This window comes from Passer montanus, unplaced genomic scaffold, assembly GCF_014805655.1.
Source record: "Passer montanus isolate IOZ18808 unplaced genomic scaffold, ASM1480565v1 scaffold60, whole genome shotgun sequence".
NCBI classification, from domain to species: Eukaryota; Metazoa; Chordata; class Aves; order Passeriformes; family Passeridae; genus Passer; species Passer montanus.
Genome location: NW_024371038.1, coordinates 1,053,731 through 1,075,907, shown reverse-complemented (window position 1 = coordinate 1,075,907; position 22,177 = coordinate 1,053,731). Strand labels below are relative to the sequence as shown.

Below are 22,177 nucleotides of genomic sequence, written 5' to 3'. Positions count from 1 at the left end.
TCCTTTGAGTATTCGAAGTGAGGCTCACACAGTGCATGCATTCCTTCCAGAGGACCTTGAACAGCAAAGAGACGAATTTTAAGGAAAGGGGTTGCAGAAAAATTCAGTGTGGAATATCATCTGTGGCCTGTATTTTCATTCATTGGAGTAAGGTAATTTAATTATAATAAAATTATGTCTGGAGGGAGAGAAAGCAGAAAAGTGAATTACCCTTTTGTTAGATTCTTTGCACCCCACTTATGGCCAAAAAGAAAGTTTCCATGCCATCTAGGGGAACCAAGTGAGACCAAGGTTGGTAGATCCAGGTCAAAGGGTCTGTCCTGTGTGTGTGTGTCTGAACTTCTACTATCACATGAGGGGAAACACGCAAAGGTCAGTGCAGGTGTCAGACACCAGTGGACCTGTTTTCTGGGTATTGAAAAATGCCAGTTTCCTGCTGCAATCCTTCCTATCCTTTTGTTTTGTCCCTGGCAGTCAAAGAGTAGAAGACAAAATGTGGCAAAGGAGAGTGTAGCACCCTGCTAGCTGTACAGAGGGTACTGAATTTCAGCTCCCCAGGGCTAAATAAAAGCTCTTTGAACCTTCTTCATTCCAGTGCCCTGGGTAAAAAACCCATGGTTAAACCATGCATTGGGGAAGCTGAGTGAGAAAATAACACAGGACCTGTGTGGTTTCACACTGAGGGAAACCCCTCTCGATAAGGTGGCATTATGCAGAGCAGAATGGATCTAGCCCTGTGTGAAACACGTATTCCTTTGCCAACAGAGACCGAATATTTCAGAGCCCTCGGGAAAGCCCTGCGCCCTCAGCCGGAGACGCCGTGCAGGCCGCGAGCCGCCGGCGCCGCGGGGGCTGCTGGGAGCTGTAGTCCCGCGGGGGCCGCTGGGAGCTGTAGTCCCGCGGGGGCCTTCCCCTCACGGCCCGGCGGGGCGGCTCTGGGAGCGGCCGGTGCCGCCCGCACCTGAACCGCAGCGTGGAACAAACGTGGGAGACGCTTGCTTCTCCTCTGGGGTTTCAGGGAGACATTTCGGGGCTGATCGCCATCGTTTGTGGTTCCTGCTGCTCATTGTGAAGGAGAAAGTAAACCAGAGAGATTTCATCCAGATGTGGCTGCGGCCAAAATATCGTCAAGTCCTTGTAATGCCCAGCACTGGCAGCCTGGGAATGCAATGGGGGCACAGGCTGTTTCTAAGTAACTTTTGCCATGAGTATGGAAGTGGCACGGGTGTAATACGCCAGTTTGCTCAGCAAACTGAATTAATATATAGCTATATCCAGTCCATTACTAACAACAGGTCCTTTTGCGTCATTTCCCTCCTAGCAATACAAGACTGAAAAGGGACTGTTCAGGCCGTGGGGTTTGATCTCCTGGCACCACAGCCAAGCCCATTCACACCCAGCGCTGGCTCGGGGCACATGAGGAATCTGCGTCATTTCCCTCCTAGCAATACAAGACTGAAAAGGGACTGTTCAGGCCATGGGGTTTGATCTCCTGGTACCACAGCCAAGCCCTGACACAAGCCCATTCACACCCGGCGCTGGCTCGGGGCACATGAGGAATCAGCCCACTCTGCAGAAAGGCTCTGTCCAGCTCCTCTTTGCTGGGGATGAAGAAGTTTTAATCTACAACTTAAAAATATATAAACAGTTTATACCTGTTTGTTCCTGTAGTAATAATCTTTAGTTTAATATTGTTTAGCGCAATATTTGACGTCTCTTTCTCTGGTATTTACATTCTTATATAAACTCAAACATATGAATGAACACAGTCCTTTTGTGGTCTGCATTTTCTGACCTTGTTCCCCTTTCTCCTTTGTGTACATTCACCTTCCAGGAGAGGACATTTGAAGCTGCACCCTTGGCTGCAGTAGGGTCTTGGCAGTGCCTTCTCCCTTTCCAGTCTGCTCTGAAAGGCCCCTTACCCCACACTACACTTTGATCACACCTGTATGGTACTGATGATTTGAGACATCCAAAGGGTCTTTTCCATCCAAAGGGTCCTTTCTTGGCGGCTCCTGTCTACCCAAAAACAGGAAAAATCCCTGTTACTGCTCCAGTTGCAACTTTTCAGCACTTTACTCTCAGAAAATTGTCTTTCCTCACTTAAGGTCTTTTCCACCCCTGTCCACAGTACTTTTAGTTTGCTTTAATGGATTTTTGCCACTTACCTTTCTCCACAGCATCAACAGCTTCATACCTGTTGTCCTGCTCTCCCTTCTCCACTTCAGCACTCCAGGAAGGAATGAGAGGCAGTTCCCAGCCCATGGACTCCAGGAATGAAATGCCTCTCTTCAATTCCTGTCTTGGCCAGGAAGGTCCTCCAACAACCACGCTGTTGTCTTCTTCACAATTCCCTTCTGGCCTGCCAGGGTGTCCTGCATGGCTGGGTATTGTCATGTTGTCTGAGGTTCTGCAGAAAGCCTAGGCAAAAGGCTAAAGAGCAATGGTGTTAAACAAGTAAAGAGGGAAGGGAGGCAGAAAAGCCATGGCCAGAATGCAGCAGAGCGACTCGGTACCAGCCTGGCATTCATTTTCGAGGCAGTCATGCTCAGTGTGTGTTAAACACAAAACCAGAGCAGCAGCCAGTGGGCCTGAATTCCCCGTCTGTGCAGTTCCCTGGGCACGCTCCCACAGGGTGAAGAGCAGCTCTGTGGATTGCACAGCCTCCCGTGAGAGCTCTGCCCGCCGGGCTGGGCGCGCTGCAGGTGCCCAGCGCGGGCAGTGACAGCCCCTGGCTGCCAGGAGAGGGAGAGCACTGCTCACACTCACCCACCAGCCAGGGGCACAAAGATCTGGCTTTTGTCCAGGTGGGGAGCCCCTGAAACCTTTGCTTTAGTATCCTAAGGTACTTTTGATACAATATGCATTACCTGACCTTTTTCTCACAATCGTATGAATTTCCAGTAAGATGACTGGAGTTGCACCCTTTTCATACAATCTAAAAATGAACACCTATGGTAGCTGACTACAATGCAAGGCCAGTGACACCTTTATGCTTTTGCTCCAAGACTGAATTGCTTAAATAAATCTTCCTGCACCTGAATTATATCCACTTCACTGAGAATTTCCTGCCCTACTTATTTTGTTGTGCAACTCCTTATGGTAGTAGTTGCTCATATTTAATAAAACTTCTGTCTAGACTTAAACCTTTGTTATTTTAAAGCTTATACTTCATATTAAAAAATCGCTGTATAAACACGGCTCATTGTGCCCATACTAGCAGTAATACCTGCCACATATTTGCCCAGCTTGTAATAATGTAGCAAGAAGCTTTTAAAAAGTATTCATGTGAAATAGCAGCACTGTTAAAGGGAATCCAGGCTGATAAAAACATTTTCTACAAACATGGCTCAGACATCTCAGTGAAATAGCTACTACCTCTCTGGGAAATCTAAAATGTAGCACTTGGTTGCAGGAAGTGAGGCAAATGAAACAGCACAACATGATGATACACTCAGAAAAACAGTTACAGACAGAAATGTGTCAGCAAAACACAAGCAGAAATCTCAACTACATTTCAAAGAGTACATTGAAAAATTAGTGCTAGTTTTTTCCCCACTTTGCTGGGAAGCTCTTCTCATGGGAGTGAAGAACCTGACTGTCAGAAATATCCAAATTTTTAAGATTTGTAAAGTGACCATGTCTCAGCAAATACTGGCATCTTTTCTCCATGCTGTTATTTTGGTGTGACTGCCAGAAGTGATGCCAGGTGTGGAAGAGCAGAGTCTGGCATTTCATTCTTTGCTCAGCCCTCTGAGAGCACCCCAGACCCAGGGAAGGGCATTTTCTGCAGCTCTCACTGGTTGTGTTGGGGGACTTACAGGGGCTCTTGTCTGCTCTTAGGCACTGAACTGCGAGCAGACCAGAAGAAATGACATCCCTATGACTTGTGCATGAGTGTGTAAGCTCAAAGCATGCACACATTGCTTTGGTAGGACAGTGGTTGCCAAAACAGACTGCAAGAAAGGAAGCGCTGTTACAGGGGGGCAGTTCTTCCAGGCACACATTGGATGATCCTGTTTTCCCCTCTACTCTCTCCTTTGATATAAACCAAACCCAGATGCATCTGAACATGAGCAGACATGACATTTAACAGTTCTGCATTAAGATTGTAACAGTTAAACCGATAATTTAAAAACTTACTCAGCTCTTAAACTGGTTGATGAGGCTCTGATCACGGGTGCTCTCAAGAGCACATTTGCTGTAACTTGTTCTCCAACTGCTCTGGTGATCACATAATTCAGAAAAATATAAACAGTTGTTCTTTTGCCTGCAAACATAATTAGTAGAGATATATCTAAATTTGATTACCATCCAACTCAAAATTTTATATCCACTCTACTATAAATACTCTTTACTTAACAAATCAGCATAGGAACACTTTTCAATTTGTATTGGTGACCATCTTTGGTTAAAAACAGTGAATTTCTGAAGTTTCAAATGCACATAAAATAGAAAGGTGATTGTGGGCTATTAGTACAGACACTCCCCTCTGGTTCTAGCTTCAAATGGAAATAGGAACTGTCAATCAGGGATTTTTAGTGACATTTTAATATAATCCATGCAATAACACATATTATGCAAAAATGCTTTCATACAAATTAGTGTCAAAACCTTTTTTGCTTATGTTGATATGAAAACAAGTAAAAAATATTGCAACTATTAACTCAAGAAGGATTTAAAGGCAAAATCTACTAATACACAAAGAACACATACTCATGGTTGGTATTGCATGTATTATTCCCTGATATGTTATGTGACTGGTACAATCTAAATTTTTCATTCCCTATTCCTCTTAAATACTTTCCAAGAGTCTTGTTCTTACTGTGCCCTGCAGCTGACATTTCTGACACAGCATTCCACACCATGTAAATGTGACATCTACTGGCAAATAAACGTAACTAGAGCAATTGGTTGTGGAAAGCTCCTGAAGATGCAATCATAGAATACTTTAGGTTGGAAGGGACCTTAAAGATCATCTCCTTTTATGATTTTAGTTGACAGGATTTTGCAGTAACTTGAAACATTTAAAAAAAAAAAAACCTTCAAGAAAAGTCAGAGTTGAGTTCTGTTAGTCAATATGTAGTAGCAGAATTAAGACGAGTTTAGTAACTTCAGACATAACACTAGGTATGCCCTAAAGCAGAGGTTTGTGTTGTACAAATCCCAAGTGAACAAGAATTTGTGCTGATATTTCAAGTTTCCTTGAGTGGCTTTAAAAAAGACCAAACAAGTTCATGAGACTTTAGGGAGTTATTTTCATCCCAGCATTCCCTGCAATACTTATCTTGGCAGGAAACATCCCTTGCAGCAAACTCAGTCCTGCTCTGAAATTCCTTTCCAGAAGCCATGAGCTGTGGGTGCTGTGGCCTTGGGAGGTGGCTCTCTGGAGTGGTTCTTCTATGGAAGTAGAACCACTCTGGAGATGAATTCATGTGCATGCACTAACAAACTGTATCACCCCGTTACATCACATGTTCTGCCACTGTGATCCTCTTTTTGCCTCAATGGGATGTTTTTACTGAGGCTGCCTGCTCAGTTCCTCTTAGTTTTTCTCACTGGTAAGCAAGCCTGCCAGATGCATACTTCCCAATGCATATGGCCAGAGGAAAAGGGAAATAAAGATAATGTATTAACTGAGGACACACAGTGCCTTTTTTTTAGGGGGGCAGTTGAAAACAGACACTTTATAAACACTGGGCATTTGTTAAATGATTACATATTGGTTACTTAACCTGAATGAACATGCCTGTGAGACAGGTGAATCATGTTTTACTCATCCAGGGTGTTAACTATCATTAACAGAGTCCTGACACTCAGATCCCTGGTTCATGCAAGCATCAAGTTGAAAGATGGGGGAAAGTGAAAGGACATCCCATCAAGAATTCATTTTGTTGAACTGTTATTTAGATAACTACATATTCAAAGTAGCAATGCAGACACAAATTGAAGAGCAATACTTTTGGTATTCTTGTGATATTGCTGTGTAGACCAAAGCATTATTTTTTTTTTTTTTTTTTTTTTGCCTTCAATTGAATCCAATTACCTTGGTGGGGGAAGAATTTCAGTTAACCAAGCCTTTCCAGCACTCCAATTTTCTCTTTGTTGCCCTAGTCAGCAGTAATGTTTCCTGGAACTTACTGAACACACTCAGAACGTACCACACTGCTGGCCAGGCTGCTGAGACCTTGCTCCATTTGTGTCAACACAGCTACAGCTGTGTCCTCTCTGATCATCCACAGCACCTTGGAAGCAAAGGCAAAGGAAGAAGTCTGATAACAACCTCCCAGCAAAGGAAAACACCTCTTACTGTGGTTGCCTACAGATGGAACAGATCACTCACCTCCCTTCTCAAACTCCAACTTTTCATCCTGAAGAGTTTTTGTGCTGCAGCCTTGCCATGAAACAGTAGATTGCCACTGTGTGTTCCATCACAATCTAGACCTGTAAGCTTAGCAGCAGTAAGAAATGTGCAAGTTTGTCACTGGCTCTTCCATTTCTGCTTCACTGACAGCAGCTCATGTCCATGAACACCACAACTATGTTTCTTTAAAGCTTCAAAGCAAAGAGCCATACGCACACAATTTTTAGGAATATGTTTTTGCAAAGACATTGGTACTTGACCCTCCAAGGGAGGGAACAACACAATGAAGCTGAAGGATTCTAAAGGAATTTTTACTGGCTTTGAAACACTTTTGGGAACTCATCCTAATGATGTCATAGAAACCTCAAGCTGTTTTTATCCCTCTAAGGAACTACACTCTTTGTGCTAGTCAATTATAAAGATAAAATACATTTTCAGTATAGGCAAGTTTTCTTCAGGCATCCCTTTTTGTCATACGACACCCCTCCCCAAATCCAAACAATAAAAAGAGGTAAAAATGTGACTAGATCTCAGATTTAATTAATATTTTTATTCATCATCAAATTCAGAAGTCAGAAAGGGAAGATATCTTGAGATCCTGTCTTGCCTCTAGGTACCCATCTTACACTTCTAAAAAAATCCAACACTTCACATAATCCCTATGTAAGATGACAAACATTTACTATCTGTAAGGTGTTTAAACATCCTTGTGGAGTTCTAACCCTTTTACTGACCAGCTTGAAGTTAGGGGCTCGCATTTTACCTTTCTGTTAAAGAACTTAAATCAGTCAATACCTCATGAAAATACCTTTCCATGAAAAACATTTTTAAAATGTATGCAAGACCCACACTTGTAAAACTGTGGTGGTCAAACTCTCTCTCTCTCCTTTTTTTTTTTTAAATATCATCAAACAGATCCAGATCAGCTATATGCACCTCAGCTAGAGAATGGAATTGGTTTCTTTACCAGTTTCTTATAGAATGGTTCTTCAATTCTGATCTGGGATAAGTCCTCCTTATGCAGGAAATCAGAACAGATTTGAATGACACCTTCAAATCTGCGGCTCAGCATGCTGTGCTCGTTTAGGAGCTGTAGTAAAAGCAGAAGACAGTATTTTTGCAGGTTTTTTAGCTCAGCTTTAGAAAAAGTACAAAGGTCTTTAAAATGTAATGTAGCAGTAGTACCAGGAAACCAAGAACACAAGACCGCAGTCGCAGGCGTACAGCAGCAGAAGCACAGAGGCCACAGCTCGGCTCAGACAGTGGCAAGAGGAGGAGCTGCATTACAGAGCAGGCACCAGAGCCTCTCCAAACACCACTTGCAGAAAAAGCCTCAAGACAGACAATGCCAAGACCATGAACAGTCTTTACTTCTATCAGTTGTTTCACAGCACAATGAGACACAGCACAAAGTTTGTACAGCGGGATCTGCAGACAGTTTAAAAACAGGCAATTATCTTTAATAAAAAGCATTGAGTCTGAATGAAAATAAAATGAAGACAAACAATACTGAAGCTAATGATCACCTTGCTTGCTTTTGATTGTCTAAGAAGTCCAAGACTTCTCACAATGCCTTTAATGATCTCCACATCACCTTCTCCAGACACCCTAGTTAGTGTAAAGCTTACTGTGCCCCAACTCATATGTGTATAGGTTTCATAACCTTTTCCTCTTGCTCTCAAACCCTGCTCACATGTGGGGAGGTGCAACAACTGTCATCATACAACATTCTGATTCACAAAGAAGCAGCACAAGTGTTGTACATAATTTAATTTGCACTTCTGTATATAAATGTTTACTATTGCACACTATTGCAGCACTTAAAAACATCTAATTATTTGCAAAAATTAGTAAAATACTTTAAAGGATTTAAAAATAAGGGTTTTAATGCAACTGACAAGATAATAAAAAAGCAATTTACTTAATGAGATACAATCCTTTATGTTGGAAATGAAAGTTACATACAACTAGAGTACAATTAAAATATACCATATAGTTCAACACTTAATTCCTCAAATGTGTAAAATTAACAAGCTTCTACTGTCATAGATATACAATTTTTCCATATTGTGAAAAGGATTTTTCAAATTAAATACAGGTAACATAATATTCGGTAGTTATATTTCATGACTGTGTTTAAATGAGAGGGTTGTATAATACTCACATTGTCAAATGTACTCACTAATGCCTTGGAAATTGCACACTTCCCCTCCTTTTCCAAAATAGAATCTCATTTCCATACTGAAGTCTATTATGCCATATTGGAAAAGTGTTTCACTTTCTAACAGGATTTTCATAAAATTAAAAAATAGCATAATATCATGGCATTATGATGACTTTTCCACTTATGCCCGTGTAGAATTTAATCTGGATATCAGACAGACATGTCAGAACCAATTTCCTAGACTTTTGTCTTATTGTACACGCAAGATGAATGATTACAGTATTTTACAGAACAGAAAAATCTTTGAACCTTTCTAGACCTATAAATGTAATGATTAAAAATTAAAATCATAACAGAATCAAATTGTGATCTTCAACATTTATTAAAATCTTTTAAAGTTCATAAACGACAACAAAGTTACTGTAGAATTTATCGCATACAGCTAGCATACAGCAGCATGTCCTTGGTCTAAATGAAATACAAAAGATTTTAACATTTTCATACAAAGGATTTCTTTAAATTTATTAATGTGACGATATATCTTTGTTACATAAAATTTGCTACAGCAAAGTATCTTATACTTTTCTTGCATGTATGTAAATATGGGTGGACAAAGACTGCATTCAGTGTCAGCCTCCTAATGACGTTGTGCAAAAATGCTCAACAACCTAAACAGACAGAACATTGGGTGGTATGTTTCATACTCTTTTGTAAAATGTCTACAAAGGCCTTTCTTTTAGGAGCGTCATACAGATTAAAAGGAAGGAACGCCAGCAGTTTATTTGCACTGGCATTCAAACAAATCCAATGGCTATGTATCAATATAGCTCATTTTTTAAAAAAACAATTCATCCTTGTATGCATGTAAATTTGTCATAAAACATGAGTCTAGTTTAAACTTTTAGATGTGCTGTTTTAAGACAGGTCACTGAGACAGCCAGAACCAAGTGTTCAAATAAAACTACTATGAATAAGTTTAAAAGCAACCCCAAAAAAAGTGCTGAGCCGCTGATTATTAACATTGAAATAAATGTGTAAAAGTGCCCAAAGCTAGCACATGGTAGCAATACCTTTTAAGTCAGTTGGTGAGAGTATACAAAACATAATTAAACCCAAATACTTGTATCTGTGTGACCATACATTCTGATTGATTGAAAGAAAGTAGGTTAGAAATGAAGACACAACGCAACTATAATAAACTCAGCTGTTGCAGTTTTTAAACTTGATCTCTTTTCTTCATGAATGAAGTGCTGTAATTAAAAAGAAAATGATTGTAGCAGTACTCCATCCTCAGTTTACTAATATAGTATACCAGAATAAAAACTTGGCAATAACCTCTTATTCTTAACAGCTAACAAAAAATAACCGTGTTCATCCAGCGATGCATCTAGAACATTATTTTGCATTTGCTAAACCATTTGTTTTTCATAGCTAATGGCAGAGCGCATTTTGCTTTCTGTGGCATGATGGTTTTTATTCTAATGGATGCCTTTTTTAATCAAAAAAGGCTTGAAGCAAGGAATACTTTGGGAGCCGAAACATTGGCTACTTTAAAAAAAAATAAGAAAAAAACAGAAGAAGAAAAAGTGAATCAAAATGAATTCTCTACAGTACTGACCAAAACTTCCTTTAAGAGTTTAGGGTTCTTGATCTTAAACAAGCCATTTCACACCTGCCAACTGAAATGCTGGTAAGTTGACTTGGTTTAATATGGTCCAAAGTCCAGACCAGATGGAATTACTCCCTCTCACGAGACTGTAAGCTTTCCATGGTACAGTCTGGTTATGGCAACTTGCCAACTGCCTAGGTGGGAAATACAAAGGAAGGAGGCAGTGACGAAAACTGCAGGGATGTAGAAAACCAAGGCACGGGGTCTAGCTACTGTCCCCTACTTAAGCCATCCAATTGATTCTACTGAATTTTGGTCAGCCTCCAGGAAGAAATGTTTTTAAGTTAATTTAGCAGACATTTATATGGCGATAAATACTACCTTCAAAAATGCTAAAAATGTTGGCTAGGTTTAGTCTGAGCTACTAAAAAATTATTATAAATTGTAGCATCAGACACAAGACAGACATGAATTATTGGCTGGCACAGACTAGAAGCAACATTTATCTTTCACTTCAGTCTAAATCACACTAGCCGCAACACCTTCCATTTCACTCACACAAATAATACATTATTCAAAATAAAATGGAGCATTCTTGGGTAAAAAACTACTTCATTTCAAAGGGGGAAAATGAACAATACACAGAAACAAAGAACGACAGAAACCAAAGTTAAGTAGGAAAGTGGTCTATTATTCTGTGTTACTGCACAAACAGTGCTTGCTTAATTGTGCCTAGTTAGAAGGGTTGGTGCAAACTGCACACATGGAAGATGGCAATAAAGACCTCAGTCAGCTTTGTGGAATGAAGTAACTAGGTAACTGTTTTGACATATGATGGTCTCAGCTCCACCTCATCTGTTAACAGAGTGCAAAGATCCCAATGTGAGCCCTGATGTCATCTTGTCCTCTTACTCCTACTAAAAATCAGCAAATTCTTTTGCACATTTTTCTGTTAGAGAAGCACGAATATCTTCTTCTTCATAGTCATCAAAGTTGCTGGTATCTCCAGGACCTCTGCACTTTGGTATGAATGGAGCTTCTACCTGTATTGGTAGGAAATACAAAAAGGCACATGAAATGTTACTGGCCAAATACATTTACCATTGTAATAATGAGCACAGCAATACTCCCATTACTTCTCAGATCCTGCCAAGAAATCAGGTAATCAGGTATTGCAGATTTAAGTTGTGGCACATAAACAAAACCAGCCTAGGAAGGTACAGGCCTAAGTTGACTCTAAATTGAAATAGACTAATCTCTTGCTGACAGACCTCATAGAAAATTACTTCCACTTCAAAACAAAGATTAGTCCCCTCCTTGCAGAGGCGATCCTGCTCCTTCCAGCTCATTAGCACAGGACATGGAGTACACTGATTGCCACCATCACTATACAAAAATCTTAGGAAAGCTCTCCCTCCTGCTTAATAACAATCTTCCATTTCAAAATAAAAACTAACCTAATACAAGTGGAAAAAATTTTTTTCTGCATCACTTATGAAGTTCCTCCTGGGACCCAAGTGAGAGGTGAAAGCATTCTAAAAACTAGGCTGCAATGAGACACAAGCAATGACTTGAAGGAGTCACACAGACTGTACTGTAAGGTAAGCAAGATCACAACAAAATTATGCAGGTGATGCAAATTTACAACTGGAAACACAAAGTAATCAGATAAGTATCTCTCTCCCAAACATCTCAAGGAGTAGGTGTGCCAGAGGCAGTATGGTGGGGAGACAATGAAACAGGGCAGGCACAGCTCCAGCTGAGGCAGAGGATCACACCACACTGTGTCCCCAGGTAGACTGCAGATGGTCGGGGTGTGTTGTGTGTGTAGATCAGTAAACTAAAGAGGTACAGCACAGATGAACAAAATGAAACTCCAGACTGTGGGCAATGCCATTATACACTGCCAAGAAATAACAGTAACTTGTGCATTTGTACATGAAATTGTCACATGTATATCCTCTTATTCTTAAAACAAGATACGTCTTTCAGCGATTTAGCCTGAGTGAACACACAGTCTGTGGACATATACCTAGCCTACAAAGCCACACATTACCACTATCTGAATTCTGTCCCTGCGTCTTCTTAAACTGATTTTCAGTTACTTTCTTACAGCAAAATTCAGAGCACAGAAAATATCTCATTTATTGCTTGAACTTTAGAACACTTTCAAATGAGACAAGTCAGACCTTTTCCTATTATCTTCACTACAGAAATTGCTAAAAAGAGATTGTAGGAGATAACACTGGTTTTTAGTGGAAATACCTGTTCAGATCTAAGCACAATCATCTTATTAGGCAGCGTGTTAATATACATGGAAACACGTAAAGAAAGGAAGACTTGATGATATATCATGCAATGGGTGAGTAACTGGCTCACAGGTGGGGCACAGAAGGTTACAGCAAATGGGATGACATAAGACTGGTGAGCTGTCACTAGCTGGGCTCCATAGGGCTCAGTTCTTGGCCCTGTGCTCTTGAGCATCTTCATAAATGATTTGTATGCAGGAGTGGAAGGGATACTAAGTAAATTCATAGATGATAGAAAACTGAGAGGAGCTGTTGACTCCATGGAGGGCAGGGAGGCCCTGCAGAGAGACTCTGACAAATTCGAGGACTGGGCAATCAGCAAGTCCAACATTGAGAAGTGCCAGATTCTGCACCTGGCATGAGGCTACCCTGGATGTTCAGACAGACTGGAGGACAAGAAGCTGGAAAACAGCTGGGGATCCTGGTTGATTACAAGTTGAGCCAGCAGTGGCAACCACGTCCTGGGGACGTCAGGCACAGCATCACCAGCCAGGCCAGAGAGGGATTGTCCCGCTCTGCTCCTTACTGGGATGGCCTCACCTCCAGTGCTGGGGAGAGGTTTGGGTGCCACAATGTAAGAAAGACATTGAACTATTAGTGAGTGTCCAGAGGAGGGCAACAAAGATGGTGAAGGGCCTTGAGGGGAAGCTGTGAGGAGCAGCTGAGGGCACTGGCTCTGTCCAGCCTGGAGCAGGCTGAGGGCAGACCTCACTGCAGCCACAAGCTCCTCGTGAGGGGAAGAGGAGCAGCAGCACTGAGCTCTGCTCAGTGACAGGGACAGGACCGAGGGAATGGCCTGAGGCTGTGCCAGGGCAGGTTTAGGTTGGATAGCAGAAGTTTCTTCACCCAGGGGGTGTTTGGGCACTGGAACAGCTCCCCAGGGCAGTGGTCACAGCACCAGCCTGAGAGGTTCAAGAAGCATTTGGCCAATGCTCTCTGGCACATGGTGTGACTTCTGGGGTCCCGTGCAGGGCCAGGAGTTGGACTGGATGATCCCTTGTGGGTCCCTTCCAAATCAGCAAATTTTTGTGATTCTGTATCTGAAATATTAAGTAACTGACTGGTTTACTTATGACCATAGCATTTAAAATTTTTTTTTAAAAATTTAAAAAACCCCCATTCACATGACATTAGCTGCCAAGGAACACTATGTTTATTCAGGAGAATACATGCTGTGGTTAACAGCCACAGTGAAAAACTACTCTAAGTCTAAGGTTTATTGCTGTATTTCTGTGACTACTTGAATGACATTACAATCCATGCTGTTGTTTCAGACCCTATTATTCTTTATAATTAGAAGCTTCAAACTTACTCAGTATCAGTTTTCACAACCCTTTAAATCTAGTAATAGCTATTCTGACTCTACTACTTCTTAACATTTAAAAATATTTCTTATTTATGTGAAAGTAATTCACTATAGCAGTACACTACCAATGCTAAGAGTATTTAGCACAGTATTAAACACTGTTAATATTATGGGGCCTGGGTGTTCCCACTGTACTGGCAAATGAATCTTGGTGCATATAAATCTGCCTTGCAAAGAGGCATTAAAAAAGTGAAGAACAGATAATTAGAACTCCACAATGGGGAATATTTTCTTAAAAATATCTATATTTAATGCAAGGAATACAGGATGCATTAATTGTACCCTGTCTTCTAGTAATTAACACATTAGTGAATAATTCAACAACTGTGCTGTCAGTTTGTGTAGCCAAACAACCAGTTTCTTTTTATAAACTATTGTTAGTATTTAGGTTTGGCCCTTAAAATACTGCTGTTACAGCTGCAAGTTCATGCCTCTATAGTCAAGACTGTTAGCATTTAAAATCCAAACCAATTTCTTTAAATATTATCACTTATCTCTAGCTTTTTTACATAAAGGGAGGGAGCAGATTGCTTTAGGAGAAAAAAGAAAAGCTCTAGCTTTGGCATGAGCTTCTCCACACTGGAGCACAGTCTGAGTGCTAAGAGCTGGCTGGAAAGGAAAACAAATTAATTTCTGTTGTGGAGGAGTATTTATAGATGCCAGTAAAGCAGGGGTTAAATAAAAAGTGAGAGAGGCAGGAGATGCCTTGTCCTGAGATAATCCAGAAATAGACTAATGCACAACATGTGTGTTAAAAGAGAATGTGAATAGACACAGAGGTCCAGGCTAGAACACCCAGAAGAAACAAACAATTCAATCTATACATATCCTTTGGAATCTTAAAAGATTAAACTACTTTCACCCTTTCTCAATTTAAAGTCAAAGATCTAGGAAATAAAAATTAAACACATGACTTAGAAATTTTACTGCAATCCTTTAAAGACCTGTAATAGTTTTGATCAGGAAGGGTCTTACCTTTCTCTGATAAATGGCAATCCAATCTGTAGTTGCAAACCACTTGTGATTCTTTATGTCATTTACACCATTCTTGAGATTTCCATATCGTTTGGTCAAATCTACCTGGAGTAAATTTCTTAGAAGATCCTTTAGGTCTGAACTGAAGTGTGATGGGAACCTCACCTAAAATGATACACCCACAACATTAAAAAACATGATACAGATTTGATTCTTTCCCTGCGAAGGGAAACAACTTGACACAAAGGGAAACAGTAGGGCAATTTTCTATCTTTCTTCTAAAGTCAAATCAAGCAGGAATGCATGAAGAGAGATGATTATTGTTGCACATGCATTTCTGTTTCACAAAGCCTTTATCGGTAGCATTGCCCATCTACAATTTTTTGAACTGGAAGTTTCTAAGGGGCAAGATATTATTTAATGTAACAGTGATCTAAAAGCTAAGTTTAACTTGGTGTTTTAACAACACATCATCTCAATATAGTCTCAGCTATTTTCTAGGTATACATTTTTAGATTAAATTATATACACACACAGAGGAGACAGTATATAGCATATATACAGCATATAAATACATAGATATGCTCTGAAATAACTACATTCAGCAATCATATATGAAAAGTCAATCTGGAACTTTATGCTCTACTGCAATCTGTTTCTCATAACTAAATGCACCAACATCAGAAGCCTTACATAACAGCACTATTTGAAGACAGCACACTAGTGACTTGCAATTCATTCAAACCTGGCTAATGGATATTTGAAGATGATTCGTGGGATGTAATTACAAAGGGTTTTTCTAACAAATGATCTACTGACACCATTTGAGTTGGCAGAGAGAAGGAAGGGGGAAGAACAGGCAGAAAGCTGCATTTGTCATTCTCGTGGTCTCAGTGTTTGACACTCCCGATACTGAGCTGATCAGTCATGATATAAATACAGATCATGGAATTAATTAAGATAAAATCATTAAAAAAAATTAAGAAGTCCAGTTATCACGGACCCTGCTTCAGTTTAGCTACCAATATGGTTCTATTGTAGATTATGAGACATTCACAGGTTTAATGACTATAACACCTAGACCACTGAGAAGTAAGGAAATATTAACTCAAATTTTTAAGTAGAGAACTAAGTAAATGGGGTAGAATAAATGAAAGACCTCAGGTTATAAACAACTGCTAGCTGAGGACTGAATTACAGTTTCCAGAGTTGATGTCCAGTGCTATTTCTGCTGTAGTCCATCCACAGACTTAGTAAAAAAGGTAGATCACCTTTTACAGATGTCAAGCCAATTAGATAAAACTACAAAAACTGCCCAACATTTTGTTTTTAGTTTAGAAGAAAAAGATTTCTTTAAAAATATGTCCTTGTAAATTAATTCCCATATATTCATGGACACAGCTGAAGGTTCACAATATTAAAACCTTTCAAAGAGCAACCACCTTCTTTATTAAATAAGAATCAACCACAGGCCTACTGAGGTACTGCCCTTGACTGGAATTACAGAGGCGCCTGAGATGCAGCACAGCATGTGTCTAGGTAGGGGCAAGGAAGAGAACAACTGTAATAAATCAAGTGAGCACAAAGAATCAACACTGGCTGGTAGGGGAAACAACAGAATGACTACATTTTGCTGCTATCCAGCACACTAAGAGATATTAATGAAAAATAAAAGGGAAACACTGGGAACATTTAAAAAAAATTAATATTACAATGAAAGATAAACAATATTAGACATGTCTACCTATAAGACTGTGGAAGCAAAGCAACCTGGAAATGATGGAAACTCTTCAGGGCTTCTCAAATAATTGCAAAAAAAATTTAAAGAAAATAGCTAGGCAAATTAAGCACACAGCTAAGTAGTTGTTAATAGTCGTTGGATCACTTTAATCCAAGCATAAAAGGATATAAAACCACAATGTCTGTAAATTTAGTAACTTGCGTTTAAAATTTGAAGGCAGGGAACAGATTTTTATAACTTTGGTTTTCAAGTAACAATGTCTGTACTTATGAAATGTACATTCCAAACTTCTCCTAGGTCCTTTTCAAATTGCTCACTGTCTAGAGGCCAGTGAATTCTGCATCTCCTCCACCAAAAACCAGGTTCTATAAAAATAACTGCATTTGTGAAAACACTCAGCCTTAACCCACCTTGCCAGACACAATCTTCTCGTAAATTTGAATGGGCTGATCTGCAAAGAATGGGGGATATCCAGCTGCCATTTCATAGATTAACACTCCTAGTGCCCACCAATCCACTGCCTTGTTGTAACCCTGAATGAAATTAAACATGCCACTGTTAGTACAGTTTCTAACAGAGGTTAAGATTTTCATTATAAATCTATATATTTATGGAATACAAAGAAAAAAAAATACATTACTTTTCATTTAATGCAGAACTTACAACCTGACCCAACCAAACTGGCAGATTCCAACAGCAATACACTTAAACCCAAATACAGCAATGACAGTGAAATAATGATGGAAATAAAGCATTTTGCACACTTTCCTGTGATGAGTGTCAGTGATTTCTTTACACTCCTGTGTAAATGGGTACAACTTACTTATTTAAAGTCAAAACAATTGTGCTACAGAGTGATAATTCTTCAAAGCTTAAGGAAATTTCATTATAACAACATACACAACAACACTTTCTATACTGTACACTGTCACCATTTTGCTTGATTTTTCACATTTTGGAACATTCCGTTTCATATGTAGTTAACCAGCTACAAGAGCTTAAGTGTTTAGTTAATTAGCTGTCAGAGTCATTTATGATCTGATCTTAAAAGCCTGAACCTTAACCATTAGTAGGTCCTATTCAATGTTACAAAAGACAAAGAAAACACCAAACCCATCCATTTCATACATGTTCTCTGAGATTTTTTACAAAGCTCAGGGCTCAGACTCAATCTTTCAGGAAAATCTATTGTGAAGCATTATAGCAGATACAATTATTCTGCTGTTTTAGCAAAAGAAATTTCTTCTGCAATTTCTTCTGCTGTTTTTTTTTCCCCTCCTGCACAGGGGAAAAAACCATGCAAACAACAAACTTTTTTTCCCCAAACAAGTATTTTTTGTTCACTTTTGACGATCTGCGAAGTGTATTTAATTAAAGCACATGTTAAATGCACTATGATTGTTTCATAGCATAAGCAGTACTATATTTTCCATTTGCAAAACATACAGTGCTACAGTTAGACAGCTATAGGATAAATAATATTTTTTTACGTTGGAACACTTAATGCAAGTAATGGACAAACAGATCTACAGTCAGCTTAGACTGCATGTGCTTTATGTGTAAAACCAGTGGACTGTCATGTTTGATTTGATGCCAACTGCCTTAAACCTGAAACTCTGCAACTAGTTATGTAATGACTACTGATTCATCCTATACACAGTTCTTGTTACCTCTGGAGTTCTTGTTCTAGTGTGTTAACCCTTCAGAATGTAATCACTCAGATCTGTTCTTCTGATAAGGATGCTAGTTAAATAACCTAATTCCAGGTTCTTTGAATCTCTTTGCCCTCACAAGCCACGTGGCAAGCATATGTAGGCAGTTTGGTACAGTTATGTGAAAATTCCTTATATGGCAGAAGTTTTGGCATACCAAACAAATATTTACAATGCAAGGACTGCATTTTGTGTCATTTGTCAATTTGTCAATTGACTAATGAAGATTTAGTTTTTGGAAGTATCAGCAACTGTTTATCCCTCGGAGCTTGATAACTGGGTGAGAAGCTTTAACTACATCAAATGCATGGCTGAGTAACAAGACAAAGTACCTTGCTGAGAATTATTTCAGGTGCCAGGTATTCTGGAGTCCCACATAACGTCCAAGTTCTGCCTTTTACTCTTTTTGCAAAGCCGAAGTCCGTGACCTGTCATCAGAAGAAATAAATTGATTGTAAGTGCATTGCTGTAAAGAAATTTAAAATTAAGTACTTTAGAAAGCCATTTTTACAGGGGAAAAATTTATTTCTCAAATCACATAGTATCATATAGTCAGGTGTACCTTTATTAGTCAGTCTTCCTGGTACTTCTAAGTCAGATAAATAGGTCTCATGATAAAATTAATAAAGAACACAAAATATGTATTATCACCCTGACACCAGCTTCTATTTATAATTTAAAAATCAGTGGGAACTATGGCTTACTAATCTTCCACATGTACCGCAATTACGTTATTAATTTTTCTTATATTTTAACATCAGACTCTTTGTAATGCTGAAAATTTGAAGAATATAAACAAGATATTTATCTTTTCCTTTAGTTAACAAATAAATGAATCACAATAGGGTCAATATATCCCCCAGCCTTGTAAATTTTGAATTTTATTGCATAAGTGTATAAAGGTCATATGTAAAATTAGTGTGGGAATAAGACAACATAGAAGAGGTCTTCCAGTAACTTCTGATTCTGACTATCTTTGAAAGCATCACCAGAGTCAAGTTAGTTTATTTGAGGCCTTGGGGGGGGAATGTAGCAATAACTGTATTGACAAATGGCAAGCACTTGGACATTATAAATTCCTCATTTCACTTGTCATGTTTTCTACAGTAAGTTTTCAGAACTCTGTATGCAATATCATACTGTCTGTGTTTTTACCTGGACCATATTGTGAAATACATACAGAACCCAGGTAATTACATGTGGAATTCTGGGATCAGTTTCAAACTACTAAGTCTGTGCTTGTTTCTTTGGTTTCCTCCTTCTTGGTTTCAATTTCAACTCATTCCTTGAGAAAACATACTGTACCAAATGAGAATCACTGCTAATTATACAATAACCTGAGCTGATGTTGCTGTACATTAATGTCACAATTAAAGAAGCCAAATCATCGAGGCAGCTTGTTTTCATTTTTGGTAGAAACAACAGCATCAGCAGCTGGAACTGAATGGAGTGGGTGACATGCTGACCTGCTTGAAGCAGGAGAGACCTGCTTCAGTCAGCAAAGAATCATTTCTGTGTTTGGGAATGCACATCAGTCTACATAAGAAGAATACACTGCAGACACGGGACAAACAGTAATGGCTTTAAAATACAAAAAGAAAATGAAGTTGGAGCTGCAGTATCAACATATGAACACAAACCTCCCTCTGCCACCATCACAAAAACACACTGTGGCACAGAGAGAGCTGCCAGGGCTGGAGTAAAGCAGTCACAGTCAACGGAGTAAACCAGCCAGTACATTAATGGTGCTCCCCAACTACATTAAAGGAACTTGTGTTGATCTTTTCCCTACAGTGTTATCTTAGACTCCATGCAAAATTATCTTTTATAAACAACATAAGATATGAATCCTTTACACTTCTCTCAAACATTTTTATTATATATTTTCTTGTTTAGATTCTGCTGTGGCAAAAGGTGACACAATGAGGGAAGAACTTCCTTTTAAGTTTAAGGACTGCACAGCATTTCAGAGTGCTTGTTGCTGCACTCTGCCTTCCCATTTGCCATTTAGCTAAAAACATAAGAGATAAGAGGAAGATGAGAAGGTGCCATGAGAGGCTGTTGTAAAACAGAAGCTGTCATTTGAGCACTGCAGTGCTGACCTCAACTCAGCTCCCACCCCACTTCCCAGCTGTGCTGCAAAGGCCAGGACTCTCCAAGGGTGGGATTCATCTGATGGATATTAAGTACTGTCATGTCAGGGCTAATATCTGAGCTGGTTTTCCTAAACTGCTTATACAGATAGTGCAGAGAAACAGACATTTTAGGGCATCTTTCATCTTGTTCTAGGGCAGACGTATAAAATAGGTCAGATGAACAGAGCCATGTAATCACCTACTTCTCACCACAGACCCCAAGGGAAATCCTGACAACTGGCTCAACTGCAGACAGCTCTACTGTGCATACTTAATTTCAGTCAGAGGAAGTACAACCCAAGGCTTTTAACCATTACTAGACAGTACAGCATTTGAATGCTCCACACAACCATGCTAACAGACCATTTGTTCTAAACACATTTTCTCAAATTAGTTAAATCTATACTGCAAGACAAAACTTCATCCCTAGATATATGAAGAATATCATACCTGGATGTATCCTTGCTGATCAATTAAAAGATTTTCAGGCTTTAGATCTCTGTAGATGAGGTCTAATGAATGGAGGTACTCAAATGTTAGCACTATCTGAGCTGCATAAAACCGTGCATGTGGTTCACTGTGAAGAATTAAAAGAATATTAAGTACCCCAATGCTATGCGAAGGTACCAAAACAACCACCTAACTGTCAGGGATAGACAGAGTAAGTATCTCTTAACTCATTCTTTTACTGTGCAACAAGAAAAAGCAAAACCAAACATTTTCAGAATTGATACATACATTCCCTAAATTCAAGTCTTGCAGCTAAAACACACATGCAAATCAAGATGAATGTATCCCACAGTGCAGAGCTTTGACTTCAAATTTTACTTTCAGAAATTACCATGAATTTCAGTGACAATATGCATAGGAATTCCCAGATTCTATCATGCACAGATCACAAACACCTGTATTAACTAAATGAAAAATAAATAATTCTTCACTGCCTGACTAATTTAATTCCACTGAACAAGAAGTAAATGCACTTAACCCTTCAGAATTTTTTCTTCAATGTTAACAAATTTTACAAAACCCATTTCCCAAAGCAGCAAATTAAGCCTTTTTAAAGGAATAGTGTCATTAATACTCTTACCTGAACCTTCCGATTCTTCTTAGATGTGAAAACATTTCTCCACCAGGAACATACTCCATTACCATGTATAAATTAGAATTGTCCTAAGGAAATTAAAGAGACAAGTAAACACACACAAATACACATTAGGCATGTTATAGTCTCTACAACTCCTACATGGAATACATTTTATTAATGAATGAAAAAGAAAAATTGTAGCCATCCAATGACATTGACAAATATAATGCAACATAGGTAGAAATTCTTGAAAAACTGCAAAAGAAGCATCATATATCTCAAGAAATGTTTTAAAGCAAATCTGTTAAAGATAATTAGTGAGGTCCAGGCGCAGACTGGTGTGTAAGAGCCCTGATGGAAGAGAGGTTAAGATGCCTACTGCAAGGCAAGACCTTGAACTCTTCAATGCTTATAACTGACAACCTGAGGTATTCTTGTCTCCACATCCCCTGCCCCAAACCTCAAACCTCTAAAGATTAAGGTAAAAGATGTCTGCTCATTTAAAATTAAAAAAAATAAAAGAAGGCACATATTACTCCATAAACTAGAAAGCTTCTCAATTTCTTTACAGATTAACTAGTATGTACTGTCATGAAATTAGAAGCTAAGCTCTAAGTTCTGTCCTTCATGGTTAAAACTGCCATTAAAACCTGCCTCGGCTATAAATCTCAAGCAAAAAGATCTGCAGAAAAATTACAAATTTACCATTCTATAT

General features: G+C 39.1%; 1 protein-coding gene across 4 annotated transcripts in view; it reads right to left on the bottom strand.

The window, feature by feature from the left end:
* Positions 1–7,710: 7,710 nt before the first annotated feature.
* PRKACB (protein kinase cAMP-activated catalytic subunit beta) overlaps positions 7,711–22,177 on the bottom strand; it is a 72,900-nt gene continuing 58,433 nt past the window's right edge. For 3 of the 4 annotated variants that reach the window (XM_039727055.1, XM_039727053.1, XM_039727054.1), the window contains 6 exons: positions 21,466–21,548; positions 20,826–20,952; positions 18,573–18,668; positions 16,939–17,061; positions 14,788–14,952; positions 8,120–11,180 (listed from right to left, as the gene is read on the bottom strand). In XM_039727055.1, coding sequence (XP_039582989.1) covers positions 11,055–11,180; positions 14,788–14,952; positions 16,939–17,061; positions 18,573–18,668; positions 20,826–20,952; positions 21,466–21,548 — 720 coding nt within the window. In that variant the 3' untranslated portion in view covers positions 8,120–11,054. Of the gene's footprint in view, positions 11,181–14,787; positions 14,953–16,938; positions 17,062–18,572; positions 18,669–20,825; positions 20,953–21,465; positions 21,549–22,177 lie in introns of all 4 variants that reach the window. The other variant, XM_039727052.1, reaches the window with a different exon arrangement.